At 39.8% G+C, this 19263-nt stretch overlaps 1 protein-coding gene across 1 annotated transcript in view; it reads left to right on the forward strand.

Annotated features, from left to right (window-relative positions):
• The first annotated feature begins 121 nt into the window (after positions 1–121).
• The window catches only part of Ostf1 (osteoclast stimulating factor 1), a 48975-nt gene continuing 29833 nt past the window's right edge, over positions 122–19263 (forward strand). The window contains exon 1 of the mRNA XM_020186201.2: positions 122–364. Coding sequence (XP_020041790.1) covers positions 331–364 — 34 coding nt within the window. The 5' untranslated portion in view covers positions 122–330. The remainder of the gene's footprint in view (positions 365–19263) is intronic.

Genomic DNA, 19263 nt, shown 5'->3' on the forward strand with positions numbered 1-19263 from the left:
GCCGCCGTGCGCGCCACCCGCGTCCCCGCCGCGGCGAAGCGGCCATCCCGGGAGCCAATCAGCGCTTGGGGAGGTGGAGGCCACTTCCTCGTCGTCTCGGAGCGCGCTCGGGAAGGTTCGGGCGGCCGCGGGGCGGGGCGGGGCACTCAGCCGAGCCTCTCGGCCTGAGTCGGCGCTTTGCGCAGCCGGGGGTGGGCGCAGCTCTTTGGAGGCCGGCGCGCCCCTTGTACCCCAGACCAAAAGGAAACTTTGGGGTGCCCGAAGTGCGAGCTGAAGGGGTGATCGTTGACTTTCGGTGTGCGGTCTCTAGGAGCCGCTCAAGGAAGCGAGATGTCGAAGCCGCCTCCCAAACCAGTCAAACCAGGTAAGAGCTGCGCTTGCCAGGCTCCCGGCCGCCGCGGTACCCCGCGCCTCCTCTCCACGGGCAGGGCGCACCGGCCATCGACCCGGCCTCGTTTCGCATTCGGATGGGAGCTCGGAGCCTGGTGGCTTTCGCTACAGAGGAGAGATTGCTTCTGATAGCAACAGCATTTCGATAATTTTTTTTTTTTTAAATCTAGTTGTAAAGGAGTTGTCTTTGAGTTTGCAGCATTTGACATTCGCCGCAACTTTTCGCCGGGGGTGATGGTAACATCCCCCTGAAACTTTCCGGGAGGACAGGGCCATTGATCTGTCTTTTAAAAAAATGAAATAAATATGTCTTGAAATGGTGTTCAGCCACTTCCTCTTTTCTCGGTGTGTCACTGTCAAGTTAGAGTTCTTGACCCGCCACCGCGAACGGGAAGTGCGCTGCTCGCTGGGTGGGGTTGGCTAGCTAGCCTCTTTCGGGGCTTTTAGGGAGAGGAATGTTTGAAATTAACCTCGGGATCTTGGGGAGAGACTTTAGGGGAGTCTGTACCCGTGCTCCTGGGGACACAGAGTAATCTCGGCTGTGACTATTGGGGTGTCACGTGCAATCCACGTCCTTTGCCTCTGCTCCGGCGATGACTGGCGTGCAGAACTTGTAGGGGCGAGAAGGCGGCTTTCCTCAAAGCGGTGCTCTTGGCTGATACTCCTCGCTCATTTTTTACTCTGCAGTTCGAATATTTTCTGTGATACCGTGAAACAAGAGAATTTAAGGGGACAGATGCATTTCAGTTCACTACCGTAATAAACGCTTAGGTGCATTCATTTGGATATGTAGGTGATGGTGGGAAACGTAGGAAATGGGAGATCCGATGACTGATGAACTCTCAGGGTTTTTTTTTCTTCCCATCTCGGGTAACTTTGGTATTGCAATGGCTGATACTTAATTCGTTTGCGTCGATGTTGAAGTAACTTTCGTTGGGAGATAAATTTTAGTGATTAAACTTTTCTCTTGATTTTTCAAGCTTGTCAACCACCAAAGCTTTCCTAATTGTCCACCTTTCTTTGCGATCGCATAGTGGCAAGATTGAGTCCCCGTTTTTGGAAATAATGTACGTATTCACACATGTGAAATACTTACCGGGGACTTAAATTTTGATCGGCTGCGTGTGAAGGAAGTGGCTGAGACTGGCTCCGTCTTAAGAGGAGGTGGGGCGTGGTTAGGGGCTGTGTTAAATGTGGAATCTGAGAAGTTCGTGATTAAAATGTGTACGTATGAGGAGGCAGCTTTCTGAACTCTAATATAAGTCAGGACCTTAAGTATTCAACAAAGCTTAGTTGTTCTTTGATGGCTAAACAAAGTTTTATTTTAAAGAATGTCCTGGGAGGCAGTGTAAGGGGTTTTCATCCCTCCAGACACATTAAGTGAAGTCTGTGTCACAACCGTAGGGTCAGGACAGGAATGTGTGTGCGTGTGTGTGCGTGCGTGCGCGCACGTGATTGTGAACGTGGGAATTCATGCACCCTTGGGTGTGGTTTAGGGATCATCCTGTTACCAACTGGGATACACTACCAGGAACCATTTTTATTGTTTGACCACTTGAGCCACTCACCCAGCCCTTTTTTGCTTTACTTATTTTTCAAATAAGGGCTTGTGTTTTTGCCAGGTTCTGGCCTTCACTGCAGTCTTTCTAGCTATGCCTTCTTCCACATATCTGGGATCACAGACATGAATTACCACACTCAGTTTATTGTTTGAGATGGAATCTTCCTAACTTTGTTGCCTGGGCTGGCCTCCAACCATGATCCTCCCAATCTTTACCTCCTGAGTAGCAGGGATTATAGGCATAGACCACCATACCTGGCCCTGCTATTTGAATTTTACTTTAACACCACACTAATTTATAAATGAGACCCAAACATAAATAAGGTTACCATAAAGGTGGGTGGGAGGTGTAGAACAGTGTTAGGGCTTTTGTCTACCATATATAAGGCCCTGGGTTTGATCCCCATCAGTGAAAAAAACTTTTTTTTTTTTTTTGGTTTAAATAATTTACAATGACAAATATTAGTGTCACTCAGACTTGAAACTATGTGCTGGGTAACTTGAAAATAGAGGTGTCCCACATTTACTGTGAGGTGAGCACTACTGGTCTCATCCCTTCTACATGTTTAGTTTATTCACTCCTCTCAACAACCTTATGAGGTCACTACCATTTTTGGTCCCATTGCACAGGTGGGGAAATAAGGCACAGAAAGGTTTGTTAACTTGTTTAAAGCCAGCAGCTGAGTGGTGGTGGTGGGTATACCAGGTAAGTTTAGAACCCAAGTGGTCTGACTCCAGAATCTGTGCACTTAGCCAAGATGCCATAAGTCATAGGTAACCATTCAAGTGAGTGGCCATGTATATGTCTTAGCTGATGGGCAGGAAGTGGAAAGGAAGGGACTTCTGGCTCTCAGCCATCTCTGGTCACTGTGTTTGGGATGGTCACCCCCTAGTTGATGCAGCAAGAAGAGTGGTGCTGCATTTTATTTTATTGTGCTGTAGGCAAGTTATATGTGTGAAAGATCTAAAGCAAACTTGGAATTGGTGAGGGTATTATTTAACTTTTGGGTTGTTGCTTTGTTTGTACCCCTGCTTCATCCCAAAAGACTTCTAAAATACAAATTAAATTTGATCTAGAGAGAGAGAGAAAAAAAGAAAAACCCAAAAGATAAAGCAAGGTCATGTAGAGGGAGGAAAGAAAGATCAGGGAAACCAAGAAGACGTTAGCTTGCAGGCATGTGTGTTACAGGTCCTATGAAGTTACTGAAGGAGGCCTGCTCATTTGCTTCTTAGTTTTATGCAGAGAGAAGACCAATTATAAGAACTCTAGTGCTTATAAAATTAAAATGTGTTACTTACTTTGAGAAGTAGTTACTTTACTGGTACTGAGATCTGAGACACCTTTCCCCCTGGGTTACCTTAAAGTGTTGGCACGAACTGGACATCACTACAAAAAATGCAGAGGGACTGTTTTCGTGGTGTTTCTTACAACTTTTTCTGAGGAGTCTAGCAAAACAATGCAGCAATGGGCAATACTGAAAGGAGAAGAGCTAGGTTGGGGTGGGGTGGAGACAAAGAACTTACAGGAAGATTTTAGTAACAAGGGACTTTAAGCTGTCATGTAGGTTAATGCATATTTTAAGGGGGACCAGCATATGCCCAGCAAGGTGACCACTCATAGAAAGGAGGCTGCCCAAGCAAGTCTGATTGGATGCTGGAGAAGGAACCCAGACACTTTTGCACTGTCCTGTGGATCCAGAATTTGTTTACTAAGCATTTCTTAATACATGTAGCTTATATTTCAGATGCAAGGGTTCCAAGGAACAATAAGATAAAGTCTCATTCCTGAGGACCCTGAGTCAATTAGGGGAGTTTATATATCTACAGATATTATCATAGATCATCCCATATCTACAACTGATTGGCTGATTTCCAGTTTGGTTTCAAAAAAAAAAAACATCTTGTAACCCAAAATAAAAGAAGTATGTTTTCTATTAGAGAAAGTTTGCCACATACAGTATAGGTAAACAGTAAATAAATATATTAATTAAAATATAAAAGTCATCTCTCTCATTTGGTGATGATTACAATTTATACTTGGTTGAAAATTCTTTTAAGTTTTTTTTTTCTGAAAATCCATTTCATTCAAAAAAGAAAAGAACAACAACGCTCCTCAAAATGCTGTCTCACCTTCAGTTTTAAATGTCTTGCTGTTGGTTAGTGTATGTTTCTGGTCATCTGTACAACCTCGCTTGTGTTCAACTGAAATACCAGTTCTTTCAGTTTGACTGCCTTGCTTATTAATTTTTTTCTTCAGCATCATTTTTGGCCGTTCCAAGTTTGCCAGTGAAACTTGCTCCTCTTAATTGTTAGAGGACCCACCACGGAACTCTTGTCTACTATGATGAGTTGCATTTCCAGTTCTTCAGCTTATTCTTTATGGGACCCATTTTCCTTCTTCTGAATCAGTGCTGCTTCTCAGTTTTATAGGGTACTCATGTTCTCAGCCACCCCCAGGAAATTAATTAGGGGAAACCTACAAAGCTTGGCAGACAATGCAAGGCAGAATTTTGGTTCTCAAGAAAACTTTTAGAGACTGTACTCACACACCTGATATAAGTATGGGCCAAAGGATACCTAATGCAATTGGACCTTAGAATCATCTCATTTTAGGCAGGTTAGATAACAGTCCATTGTAGTTGGAACATGATGCCTGACCTTGGCTATTATTGATTTTGGTGGTGAAAGTAAAGCAACATAAATATTTCATGTGTCTTTTGAAAATAAATTCATGGAATTTAGAAGAAGCAAATGTCAGTGTTCTGGGTTCTTTTGTTAGTCATAGTAAAAACATCGTAAAACTTCAAAGAAATCACACATATGCTGCTTTTAAATAACATTTTAAAGAAGAAAAGGTCTTCATTTAAAAAGATCTCAATTGTGTAATCTTCCACCAATAAGTGAGTTAACCAAAGGTGAGAGTATGGGTTTGGCTTTGAAATAGGCATATGAATTGTTTTCTCTCATTGACGTGATAGTCCATTTATACCTAATAGCAGGATAACAGTCTTAAAAAAAAATCTGGAAAACCCCAGGGTAATGACGATGGTAATCATTAACATTTATTTGCCCCTATGTGCCAGTCACAGTTTTGTATCCTTTAATTATTGACTTCCCAATGAGATGAGTCTTAATATGCCTGTGTTATGAATGAAGTGGACATAGTTGTATTCACTTGCTAATGGATAGGTGAGCACAAGATCCATTTAAAAAAAAATAGAAGAGACCATTTTTAGTGGGCTGATGTGTGAACTGTTCAGTCAAGATTCTTTGTCAAACAAATTGAAGGATCTGGGGGAAAATAATAAATATTAGTACCAAGAAAACTTCATGGTTCTTTTAAACACCCACAGGATATTCCATTGTACTTATTTAGCCTGATTGTAACTAATATACATTTCAGTTGTTTCCAGTCTTTTGCTACAACCTGGTTGCAACAGCCTTGTTTTGCCTTCATATGTAAGTCCATATGATTAAGTCCTGGATGGGCTTTGTTGTATTAGAGGGTAAATGTACTGCCATATTGTACAGTTCCAAATTGGTTGTATTGGTTAGTCTTCCAACCAAAATATGCATGCCTTAAGCAGAAATCTTACAACACGACTGATTGGAGATATCATCCAAGTGTGTCCTGAGGACTGAAAAGCCTGGGGCAAGGAGCTTGGGGAAGTTGAGATGACCCATAAGAGAGGTCATTTGAGTAGGGTCTTGGATGCTGAGTAAGAGTTTGATGGGCAGCAAAGGGGAAAATCATTCAACTCGGGCAGAAATGAAATAACACATCCTCCTGTCAACCCTGGGGTGACTGCATAGGTGCTGAGCATTTCTGAGAAGCCAGGAATAGGTAGGTGGTGCTCACACATGAACTGGAGAATTTTTTTTTTCTGAATTGACATATTGAAGTTCTAGGGTCCTCTGAAGGCTTCTCTTTACTGGGCTCTTGTCCATTTCCTGATTTTTTTTTTGTTGTTGTTGGGGCTAGGGTTTAAACTCAGGGCTTTGTGCTTACAAAGCAGGCAATTCACACTTGAGCCACGCCTCCAGTCTGTTTTACTCTGGTAATTTTTTTTTTTTGCCGGGGGTGTCTTGTGAACTATTTGCCAAGGCTGGACTTGAACTGTGATCTCAGTCTCCCAAGTAGTTAGGATTACAGGCATGAGCCACAGGTGTCCGGCTCATTTTCTGATTCTTAGTTGGGGTGGGGTCCCTCATGTCTTGACACCTGTTCTGGTATGCCCTTTTGACTGGCATCTGGACACCTGCTGCTCAATCTACCTTTATTTATTTGTTTATTTTGTGGTACTGGGGTTTGAACTCAGGGCTTTGCACTTGTTAGGCAGGTGCTCTACCCCTTAAGCCATGCCTCCAGCCCTCTATCTGCCTTTAATCCTTGTCATTTGTCTGTATTCTACTGCTTAGGCACATGCACATATTGTTTGGATATGTGCCTTTTTGATGTACTTTCATCCTACAGTGTGCCTGGGTCTCTACCTACTCTTGGATGGGTTTCTGCTCCCTTGCCTCTTCAGGCCTCATATTTAGCAAACCTGAATAGCATGATCAACTGTTGTTTCCTTTGATGTGGACACCTTAAGGTCCTAGGGCCACTTGACCTCTCTTGCTCAGAACTGTCACAGTTTTCCTCACTCACTTTGAATGGAACTTGGTTTCCTTTCCTTTCATTTCCATGGGGCCCTGAGAATGAATTCACGCCTTCTCATTTGATGAACAAATTCACCTTCAGTGTTTAAGCGATCATTGATTTATTGAAGTTCACTTTCCCAAAGTACTTACATTAAAATATAAGGTAATAATAATAATAAAAAAACAAGATTCCAAAAGGAATTCCCTATTTAAATGAATGACTCTTCTAACAATAGGACTTTAAGCATAAAGACTGTCTCGCACACAGTGAATAGTCTAGATTCAAGCTATGAACTAGAGGAAGAGACTAGTAATAGTAATGGAAAGAAAAAAAATTAGTTTTAGGATGAAGCTTTTGTCCCAATTTATAAATTAACTTGAAGGTGACCTTGATTAATTACTAGGCCACTCTGGGCCCCCAGTTTCTTCATCTTCTAAATCTGATTCTAAATCTACTTCATTGCCTTTCAACTAATTTCTCACATTTCTAAATAATTTCATTCTATGCTGCTTGCCATGGATGCCTGGAACATGTTAAGTTATTCCCTACCCATCTCCCAGATGCTTCCAGTGCTTAGCACCATGTGGATACAAACATGGGGGATTAAACTCTCTAACACTCTTCCTAAGTCCAGATTTCTGAGAGAGACAGGTGTGTGGGGGAAGTAAAGAGGGAGACGGGGATGGGGATGAGGGACAGGGCGGGCACCTAATGCATTAATAATTAGGTCTGATCCAGTTTCACTAAGGCACTGGCTACATGGGGCAGTGTTGTTTTATAGCTGATTGGACAAAGAAAACGTGGGGTGACCTTGCAGGAGTGTGTCGGGGCACCATATGCACAGACTGCAGTGAGACTGTCACACCTGTGGCTGTTCATAAAGGGCCCTGGTGACAGTGAGGATTTTTATGATTGGAAAATGTAAAGTTGATTACTCAGTAACATCAATTCTGGAGACCTGAAATCTAGGAACATATCTTTTGGTAGTTTTGAGAAATTCTCTGCAAAATATCATTCTGAATCCTCCTTTCTTGAGAACTTGTTCTTCCCTGTCTCTTTGGGAGGTGATAGTTTTAAGTCGTGGATTCAAGGTGAGAGTTTGGTTTATAGCAATTGTCAAATTTGATTCCATGGAAGAGGGTTTATAGCAATTGTCAAATTTGATTCCCTCTGACAGAGGGATGTTAAGTCATCTCCTGAAGATTCTCCACCTACCTACTACTATGCCATTTTTGTTGGTCCTATGCAAGAAATCAAAAGCTCCTCCCCCCTTCCCTGGGACCAACACTTATTTATTCTTAGAGATTCTGATATACTGGCAATTTTAAGGACATAAAATTATACAAATGAGAATAAGTTTTATTGCTTTGGCCTTAAAATTCAAAGTAAAACAATTCTTTTCATAGTTAAAATCATCATAATACTTGAGTATTAATTTTCCGCTAACTAGCCTTAAAACAAAAAGAACCACAATTTGTTAGGACAGATGGCAAAAGATACCAGGTTACTTCTGCATGTGCTCAGTGGATACAGAAATAGCAAATTCCTATGATTATTTAGAAAGCCTACAATTTAGATGACCACCACATGCTGCCAGGAGCAAGCCAGGGCCTCTAAGAGGGCTGACTTTTCCCTCTTCTGTCCTTAAGGGTGACGAGGTCATTTTCACTGTCACCCCATTCACATCTTACACAGCAAATAGTACTGCAGGATGGGGTTTGGGAGGAAGCCAGGGGCATTCCTAGAAGTTTAAGGGCAAATTCCACTCTCTCCATCTTCTGTCTCCTCCTACCTCTGTCCCTTTGCTCATAAAAAGGCAAAATCATCCTCTGGGTGTCCATCAGTAAAACAGTTTTTTTTTTGTTTTGATAACAACAGCCTATGAGCTGAGTGCAGCTTCAGGTGACTGGCCATGGGCCTTGAAGCGGCCCAGAGGTGAAGTACTGCAGGTGTAGGATACTCAGGGGCGTAGTCACTACCCTTCCCCTACGAGACCCTGAGAAAAAAGGTGACTTCTACCAGAAAGGTCCTGTAATTTACCCTGTTCTAATTACAGTCCCCAGAAAACCACAGCATTTCATTCTTCTGGCCTTGTCATTCTCTGGGGGAAATCCTGAAGGACTCTGTTCCCTTGGGTGCCTCTTCTCTCAAGTCTGAGCTGCTTTGGGAAAATACCTCTATACTTGTTTAGGTTGAGATTCCAGAGTCATTTGGACTTTCTGAGTCTTTCCGGACCCTCCTAACTTCTGTCCAGTACCTCCTTCCCATACATCTTGACTTCAGAACTAGGACTACCTAGAGCAGAACCTCACCACCTTGGGCATCTGCTGCCACGTAGCCAGGATTGAGTGAGCAGGGGGACTCCAGGTCTGGCCCTGGAGTGCCATGGCACGTGGAAGCATCTTGTGTGACGTTTTGAGGGTCACCATGCAAGCCTTGCTGCTTTTATGATGGGAGCGTGGCCTTAAGAAACACAGCAGTAAACTTTTGAAGTAATACTGTTGGATTTCAGAGAAAACGTAATCAGGGAAACAATTTCTAGCTTAAAGGCTGTTGTTTTAATGAGTAGATGATGTTTGAAGGAATGAATCCTTTGGACATCTTGCTGGGTTCTTACAGATGGCTTCTCTGAACCATTTTCCACTTTTTGGTTTTGTTATTGTTTGAGATATGGACTTTTGTAGAGTCTCTTGGATGTGCTGCATAAGTAAATTTGAATCCTTTTGTTTTCTGGATGGGGATGATTTAGTTTTCAAAGGTATTGCTGATTCTTTGCTCTCTATGATTTCCTCTTGTGATTTTTATGTTTTGTACACATCCAGATTTGTGTTATTATACAAGAGTTCTCCTTTTAAGTAGAAATAGTAAAATATTCCTAGCTTCAGATCTGGCCTCACTGTATCTATGGAGCAGCTTTGATTGAGCCCCTGGCTTAAGGTCAGTCCTCTGTGTCTAGTGATTCTTTTCTTTTTCTTACTTATTCTGTATGTCCTTGTTTCTCTGTCAGTCTGAAAGGGTTCTGTGGTGTATATTGAACATAACTTTCAGCTTTATGTTATTTTGCTAGGATGTGTCCTTATAGAGGGCTAAGACTAAGGCGAGTTAAGGTATATTCTGAGAGCATTTCGTTAATGCTAGTATACCACATATGTAAATCTGAAAAAATTTCATTTAATTTCCAAGTACTGGTTATACACATTCATGTATTAAATGTCCCTGACTGGTGTTTTTCAAATTATGATTGGTGACCCAGGAGAAGGACTTGAAGTCATGAGGAGGAGCCTGCAGAAAGGAAGGGGGTGGGGGGGAGGAGAGAAGAGCGAGGGGGAAGGAAAGTGTATTTCCTGGGTACTAATGTGAAGTATATTTCTTCTTGTGGCCTTTTAAAAAAGTTTCAGAAGGCACATATAGGTTTAGGCTGGCAAACTTTTTACTGTTCTCCTAGCAGAGGAAAAAGAATTGATTATACATACCTCCTTCTCTAATTAAGGATTTTATATACCATACTCAGTCACTGGAAATTCTATTGAAAACAGCTAAATGACAAAGCTTAAGTTCAAAATTTAAAAATAAAAAGGAGTTTAAGAAACCTCTAGCCTATGCTTCCCCCTATCCTGGTGCGGGGGTGGGGGTGGGGGGGGTGGGGGGGTGAACTCCCAGCCTAATCTTTCATCATTCTCTCTACCCCAGGTAGCAGACCTTTTGATTTACTGAATGTCTTTGACCTACCTTCCTGACCTCCAGCCCCTCTGTGTCTTTCTTTGGTCTAGTACTGCCCTACCTTGCTTCTCTTTGTGTCTTTGAACGTGTAGAAGACTTTCCTGGCTGTGTTCACTGTGTGGCCTGTATTCTGTTTTGAGTGTTCTTGCATTGCAGGGACTTATCTCTCTGATATTTTTTTTTTTTTTTTTCATGGCAAGTTCAGGGAGAAAAAGAGAACAAAGGAGGATTCATATTAATGAGTCCTCTGCTGATAAACAAAATGCAAATAACTTCTGAGTTGCCTTTAATAGGGTGTTAAAAGAGAATACATTTTCTTAGGTGTATGTGGAGTTCCTATTCACTGTAGGCTATTTAGGAAATAAAGAAGAAACAAATATGATTCATAGTTCTACCACCTAGAGATAACTTTAATTTAGTGCTTTCTTGCAGTTTTTCTTGTGTGCATATTTTTGTATAGCATAGCTGGTTAGATATTATTACCATCTTTTTTACATGCTAACAAAATATAAAGCCAATTAAAAAAACATGGCAAACCTTTTAAAATTTGTTATTATAGTAACCTGTATTTCAGCCTTTCTGTTTTTTTTCTATGGATAATTGATCATAGGCTTAAAAAATGACAAATTTAAACTCACATTTAATACCTTAGTAGCATTAAGGGCCATAATATTAGATTCTATGTTTTGATTAGCAGAAGTATTCAGGTATTTCTGCTGCAATATTATAAATGATCAATTCCCTAATACACAGAACTAAGATTTTGACATTTGTGTTTCCAGTGAGGATGAAGATACACAAATAAGTCCAAATAATGTAAAAATGCATAGTAATTAACAATAGCTGCCATTTGTAGGCACATGCAACGTGTCAGGGACTGTACTTGATATTTCATATGCATTGAAGTGTTTAGTTTCAGAACGCCAGGATTAAAAACTCAGAAAGCTGAGTGGAGTCCAGTGTTGATCCCACACCTCAGTGCATCCTGAGGGGACCCATGGCCTCAGGGTAAGCCTCTTCCCTGCCCCTTCCCAGTTGTGTGGATCTGGACTAGTTACTTGCCTTCCTAACCTCTGTTTTCTGAGCTATAAAATAGGGTTAATATATTTGCATCCCAGGATTGTTTGGAGGGTGCAATAAATTGCTGCAAGTTAGTACTTTGCATGGTAGGGCCCTTGGCAATTGTCTTGTAAATGTTAATTTAGAAAGGTAATTTCATTTTGAATGAAACATGTTAGTGTGTTAAGGGATTTCCTATCTGTAATCTTGGATCTGTAGAGGCATTTACCTGGTCAGTCATTTCAGATGGGCTGAGGGAGGCCCAGCCATCACAGATAGGTTTTGGAATCAGTATGAAGTACATTTAGAACTGTACTCCTCACACTGTGGCGTAATGTCCTGTTTTTGTTTACTTTTCTTTTTTTTTTTTTTGTCTAAATTGTTACTTTCAGGAAAAGGGGACCATCAGATAGGGATTCTTCTGTTCAAGGACAAACTGTAATATTTGAGGCTTTGGGCCACATAAAGCCTGTTGCAAATTCTGGACTTTACCATTATGTAATGCAAAAGCAGCCACAGACAATATGCAAATGAACGACTGTGTTCCAATAAAACTTTGCTCAGGGACACTGCAGTTTGAATTTCATATCATTTTCATGAATCATCAATACTATTTTTTTTTTTTTCATTTTCTCCCCAACTGTTTGAAAATGTAAAAGTACTCTTAGCTCATGGGTTGTATAAAAGCAGTCATTACTGTCATGGGTCAGCCCTTGGATTTATCCTGCAGTTCCCTTCTCCTCTTCCCTCCCTCCCTTCCTCCTTCCTCCATCCTCCCAAGTACTGCAAAAGTTTTCTTCCATTCTTGGACAAGGTCTTCTCAAACTGACTGAGAGTCTTTAGGAGCTTTTGCTCCCTGTCTCTAATGTTTAGTCAGTCAAGACATAGTTGGCAAAGAGGCTTGTCATTTGGAACCCTACTCTTTGGGACTTTTGTGTTACATAGTTAAGAAATAAAAATTGCCAGCAGGTATGATCCCTTAGTTTGTAAAAGTAACCACATTTTTTGAAAGGCACTGAAAAGAATAAGCAAATGAAAAAAAATGGATTAGAAAGGCACACTGTTAATAAACAGAACCCTCTTGTCAGAAAACACACAGGCTACTGTTCTTAAGGAGTCTGCCATTCCTGCAGCTGAAATCAAGACACATTTCAAATTCTTGGAGTTTTTTTTTGTTTTCCCTTCCCCTTTTTCTTTTTGTTTGATTGGATAGAGGAGGTGGCAGGGAAGAGGTGGTGTTAGAAAAAGAAGAAATAAAAATGTCATGTTCATGGTCTCTTCTATTTGATATGCAAGTAGAATTGAGTGAATTTGCTTTAATGAACCCCAAAATACAAAGAAGTGGGAAGAAATTTATTTGTTATATTATTCATTACATCCACAGCTCTTGGACATTGCTGTGCACCAAATCACATTGTGATTTTTTCTTTCCAAAGATTACAGCCTCTCTTTTCATTTTCAAGAGCAAGTGGGCTTTTGTGGAATGACACACATAGAAGTCTGAGCCAAGAAGTCTGTTCTGAGCTAATCACCTCGTTTATGGGTGTTGGAATCTATCCACAAAGCCCAGGGAAGGACTGTGTTGGCCCAACAGAACACAGCTGTTTCCTTTCACCTCAGGAATCCAAAGGATGGCCTTGACTCTTGGATACCATCACATAGACTCTTGTTTCGTTTTGAACAGAAAGCATGCTGTTTCATTGTGCATGTTTAATAGAATAAATGTGCCTTGTAGAAATCACATTGATTTTCACTTACCCTGAGGACTTTTTAAGGTAGTGACATTTTCTTTTTTTCATGCCCACAGGGTATAAATTAATATTTCTTTCATTCTCTTAGACAAATTTGAGAAAATATATGCACATAGTAAATCCCTATATTCTCCCTTGATCAAATAATTCTCTTCCTCTAATTCCTTTTTTTGAAAACTCTAAAATTAGTTGTACCTTTCTGCTTTGGGGGAAAATTGGAAAATATTGTTTTTTTAACATAATAGCTGAATTTTGAATTTCACAAAATAGAAGAAAAATTCTTTGTAGAGTCCTATAGCAAATCCCTAATTTTGTCATCTAGTCTAGAGCAGTGACTTCTAATTGTTTTTGGACTTTGATGTTCAGTAAGATAGATGTAGTATGTAAAAATACATGTACACATGCATACACAAGCTAATAGGGGTACAAGGAGTTCACTTTAGCCTTACATTTCTTTCAGAATCTGTCACTCAGCCTTGGCTGGCTAGCCAAATGAAGGAAGGCCCACTTCAGTGTCATGTCTGACATACTAGGATTTCTGCCTAAGCACAGATTGTAGGTTTCATAAGTAACTCTCGTGCCTAATTGTAGTAGCTGCAACAGTAATGCAAAAAAGCATGCCGCTTAGCTATGTTATGTTAACATTCATTTTTAAAACTAATAAGTACTCTAAGTATAACTTATTCTAAAGATGTACTTTCTATATTGTGATTTATATTTTGTGCTTTGTTTATTCAAATTCTCTCCATCTGAAAGTATAAATCTATATTTACTATTGGAAGAGTAAACTATTAAAATTAATTATGATTATGAGGCTGTGAACTTTATGTATAAAAATCATTAAGGAGTAATCACATCATCATTTCAATAAACGTAGAAAAGGCTTTTGACAAAATCCAACAATGCTTCATTATAAAAGTTCTGAAGGAACTAGGAAGGATCATACCTCAATGTAATAAAGCCTGTATATGGCAGATTGATAGCCAGCATTGTTCTGAAAGGGGGAAAAACTGAAAGCATTTCCTCTAAAATCAGGAAGGAGACCAGGGTGTCCACTCTCACCACCTTTATTCCACCTAGTTCTTAAGATCTTAGCCAGAGTAATAAGGCAAAAGAAATAAAAGACACGAATTGGAAAGAAAAAGTAAAACTATCTGTTTGTAGATGCTGTGATCCTATACCCAAAACACTTGAAAGACTCCACCAGAAGACTCTTAGATATGGTAAAAACTTTCAGCAAAGTACCAGAATACAAAAATCAGTAGCTTTCCAGTGCACCAATAACAGACTTGCTGAAAAAGAACTCAGGAAAACAATCCCCTTCACAACAACCTCGAAGAAATAAAAAACCTAGGCATAACTTAACCAAAGATGTTAAATACCTCTAAAAAAAAAACCCCCCAAAACTACAAAGCACAGAAGTAAGAAATTATAGAAGACTTTAGAAGATGCAAGGATCTTCTATGGTCATGGATTGGCAGAATTAATATTATTAAAATGACCATATTACCAAAAGAGATCTACAGATGCAATGCAGTCTCCATCAAAATTCTAATGACATTCTTCACAGAAATAGAAAAAAAGCAATCCTAAAATTCACATAGAAACACTAAAGACCCTGAATAGCCAAAGCAATCCTGAGCAAAATGATCCCAGCACTCAGGAAGCTGAGGCAGGAAGATATTGAGTGGAATCTCGGGGAAGAAATAACAAACAAAAGACCACTTAAAAGTAAAAGGGGGACTCTTAGAAGATAAAGGAGAGAGAGTATGGAGAATGGGAAGGTGATAAGAAAGGGTAACAGAGGGGGGAAATACATTATCTGAAGTACATTATATGCATGTATGGATATGTCATAATGAAGTCCCTTTGTACAACTAATATACACTAATAAAAATGTAAAAATTATAGATAAGGAAATAATGTTAAGGTAAGTTGCTAGTGATTCTGAGAAGTCATTGTATTCTTTGTGGGATCCCTTTCCAGGAAGTCACCTGATAGTTGTCCTTAAGCACATCTTAAGCACAGGAGATGAAGAGGAGCTAAGCTTTGACCTCAGTTTCTGTTGCACAGGAAGGAAAGTTTACTAACATACTGGCAACATCACCACAGGCAGTAGCTGTGCTGGCACAGCTGGTGCAAAAATGTCTTGCCATTTCCAGACTTCTTTTATGAAAGCTTGTCTTTAGTTTTGTGAAAGTCCCATCAGGCTTCACTTGATAGTGTCAGGAAATTATGGTTCTTGCCCTTTTACATTAAACTTTAAAAAGGGGTCTACTGGGATTTGTAATAAGCTTGTAATCATCTAATTAATCTTTTGAATAAACTTCCCGATTCATTCTAACTACATTCCAAGTAGTTCATTCTGTGCATGACATTTAGTATTACTAACTAAATAATAAACTTTAATATTTGTCCATTTCTGAGTATGCCAAAATGTATATTTGATAAATTTCTAAAATAAATATCCATTTATTCATCCATTTGTCCTTTCCCAATGAAACAAAATTTTCACAAAATCATAATTGCTTCTACTAACCACAGTGTGCTATGGTTTTTCCTGTCCTATTTAATTAAATAAAAAATCAGTTTCACAGTCTACTAATGGGTCACAACCTGCACTTATAGATGCAAGATTCACTGTTTTCTAGGAATAGTGAGACAGTTGAGGAAGGGTTATTTTAGTATGTGGCAGTTTGGTTCTGAAAAAGATGCTGGGGGTGCTTGCTTCAGCAGCACATATACTAAAATTGGAACAATACAGAGAAGCATGCAAATTCATGAAGAGTTCCATGTTTTTTGGACATTGACTTAGGAATTAATAACAGAAGACAGAGCTGGAAAATACGTACAGTGTGAGGGGGGAGAGCGTGAATAGAGGAGATGAAGGTGAGGGGAGAGATGGTGGGGGCTATCTAACCAATGTACAATGTAAGGCTATTGGAAATTGTTATAATGAGTCACCCCTGTATAATGAATAAATAAAAAATTTAAGAAAAAGATGCTGGGTAAGGTTTCTAGTTGTGTTCTTTTCTGAAAAATGCAATGGAAATCTCAAAAGTATGTTAGACTTGTGAAAAGTGAATTAATACTACTGCTGAACAATTTTCTATAGTAGCTGTGCTAAGTTTATGCTCCCACTAGCAGTCTGAGAATTCCAGTTGTCCTATATCTTTATTAACATTTAGCATTATCAGTACTATTTTTTTTATTACAGGTTGAGTGTCCCTTATCAGAAATGCTTGGAACTATAGAAGTATGTCAGATTTCAGAGCTTTTCAGATTTTGGAATATTTGCATAGATTGTATTTGACTGAACGCTCCTATCCTGAAAACCCAAAATCCTAAGTGCTCTTTCTGAAATCCAAAACTTAAGTTTAAACTTTATTTTTTAGAGCAGTTTTAAGTTCACAGCAAACAGAGTAAAAGGTATAGAGAGCTCCCACACACCTCTCCCCACCAGTGGCACATTTGTTACAATCAGTAACTGACACATCATTGTCACCCGTACTTTACAATAAGGTTCACTCTTGAACAGTCCATGGGTTTGGACTAATGTTTAATGGCATGTATCCACCACTATCATATCATACAAAGTTGTTTCATTGCCCTAAAATTCCTCAGTGCTCCACCTATTCATCCCTCCCTCCAACCCCAGGCACCCACTGATCCTTTATCATAGTTTTGCCTTTTCTAGAATGTCATTTAGTTGGAACCATACAGTATGTAACCTTTTCAGATTAATTTCTTTCACTTAACACTGCATGTTGAAGTCGTCTCCACTTTTTCCCAGGCTTGTTAACTCATTTCTTTATAGTGCTAATAGTATTCTATTGTCTGGATATAACATAGTTTATTTATCTCATAGCAAAGCATTTTTCATTCTAGTCACCATAGTATGTATATATAGTTAATCACAGCCAATGTAAATGAAGTCCATCTAAAATAGCTCATGCTTCCCAGCATTTGTATTTATTTATTTATTTTGCTGTGTAGACCAGGCTGGCATCAAACTCAGATCCTCTTGCCTCTGGAGTACTGGGATTACAGACATGTACCACCATGCCTGGCTGCTTCCTAACATTTGGAAGGAGAAAATCAGTGAAGCAGTCAATCTAATTATACAAGTAGCTGTGGTGTGGTAATTTGAGTTCTCATTCCTCGGGTAGTTTATTGTATGTCTGTCCCCATATAATGAGCTGTCCTTGTGGTTCTCTAGAAGCTTCTCCACCCCTCCAACAATAGAGAATAAAGCAGATTAGAAATTCTACATTGGTCATCTACATGCTGTTTTGGAGCCTCCGAGGTACACTAACACATACCCCTGAAGCAGAAATTTCTCCTACCCTTTGCCTGTGAAAGACCTTGTCCCAGATCCCCTCCCTCCACTTTTACCCTGCCTCGATGCAATGATCAAAGAATTTATTGGAGTCTGGAGCCAGCCCTACTCCAGAGAAAAATACTGTGTCTGGCTGATGAAAGTAGACTCCTTTTTAGGGGCCAAGTGGCGTTGGAGAGAAAAGGCAAGGGCTGAGGGTGGAAAGGAGGCAGCAGCTACCTGCTGTTGCTGTCGTGGGAATTTGCTTCCCTTGTTATGTCTAGAGTCTACCCCTGCTTAAATCCTTCCTACTGTACTGTTCACATGCTGCTGATTCATGCAAGATTCACCTGAAGCATCAGACAAAAGGTTGGGCTTCTTTCCAGGGTGATTTCAGTTCATTCCCACGGTCTTCTCTGCTCCCTGTTCTCACTTTGTTCTAGATAACCAAACTTGGGTGAGAAAATGACCAAGCTGAGAAAGCCCTAAGAAAGCATCTCATTTAGTCTCTGCGTGTATAACAGCACAACTACTTTATATTTAAATAAATTTGGAATGAATCAATCCTGTGCTGATGACCTATTAGGTTCCCTGTTATTTTTCAGATATCTGCCAGGAAGATAATATAGACACACAGAGCTCCCTGATTTCTTCCCCTTGACATTTTCTGTAAACCTGTAGACCTACAGAACATTGCTCAAAGTAGAAATATATATGATGTAAAGTGATCAGTAAATGAAGTATTGCTAATTACTGGAGAATATCCAGGGCTGTTCAGCCATAATCATGGAAGTCTTCTATTTTTCTTTTCGATACTTTTTATCAAGATCTTTTTATAATGCATGTTATTCCTTTTTGTGTTTTCTTTCTTCTGTTTCTTTCATATCCTCTGGCTGTTTCTATTGTATTCTTTCATTTCTAGTTAACTCAGTTTTGAGAATGGAAGAAATTAAGGCCCTGAATGTGAATAGCACATTGATTAAAAGGGATCTATAAAAGGCTACATTCCCAATATTGAGCAATAAAAAGGACCACGTATGTGAAAGTATTTTCTACAGTATTTCTACAAACAGAATGTTCTTGTAGCCCAAGGAACTTCCTGCTGTTCAATGTTTAGTATAAATTGAAATACAAGTAAATTTCCCACTTGCTTTTCATCATGAACATTAAGTAAGATTGTCACAAGAAACGTAGTTACGAAAATAAGGTTTAGTCACACATCATGTGTTTGTTTTCGAGTTCTTTAATTTTTATTGATTTTACCTAAGCCCATTAAGTTGACATTGAATCTCCTTTGCAAAATTAGCCACACAGCTCATCATTGTCATTTCCTCAAGGATCTAGGAAGTTGCATCACTATTGATTTTGGTCGCACATGGACTGCTGCCTGTTTGACTTCTCTTTGGAAAGTTCGAAGCAATCATGATAACTAATCTCTCCTGGCAGAGAGACAATGGAGTCAGCAGAAAATATTTCTCCTGGAGGCTCCTCCTTCCTTTTGATGTTTTCTTTCTCCAGATGGGTTGTGAGTGTGGATAAAAAAATGTCCAAACCTCCTCCCTCCAAAAAGCACCTTTTTTTCAGCCTGTGAAACTTCCCTCCTCCCTATCACCTGCCCTCCATGGTAGAACCAGAGAGATATGGCACTAGAATTCAGATTGCAGAAGGAGTGTTTTCTGGTAGTCATCCCAAGTTACAGGGGATCTGAGTCAGATGCTATCTGAAAAACAAAAGCAAAAGGGCTTAGGGCATGGCTCAAGTGGTAGGGTGCTTGCCTAGCAAGCCAGTAATGAGAAAAAATTCTAGTTCCTTAGTCAAC

Source organism: Castor canadensis, chromosome 13 (genome assembly GCF_047511655.1).
Source record: "Castor canadensis chromosome 13, mCasCan1.hap1v2, whole genome shotgun sequence".
NCBI lineage: Eukaryota > Metazoa > Chordata > Mammalia > Rodentia > Castoridae > Castor > Castor canadensis.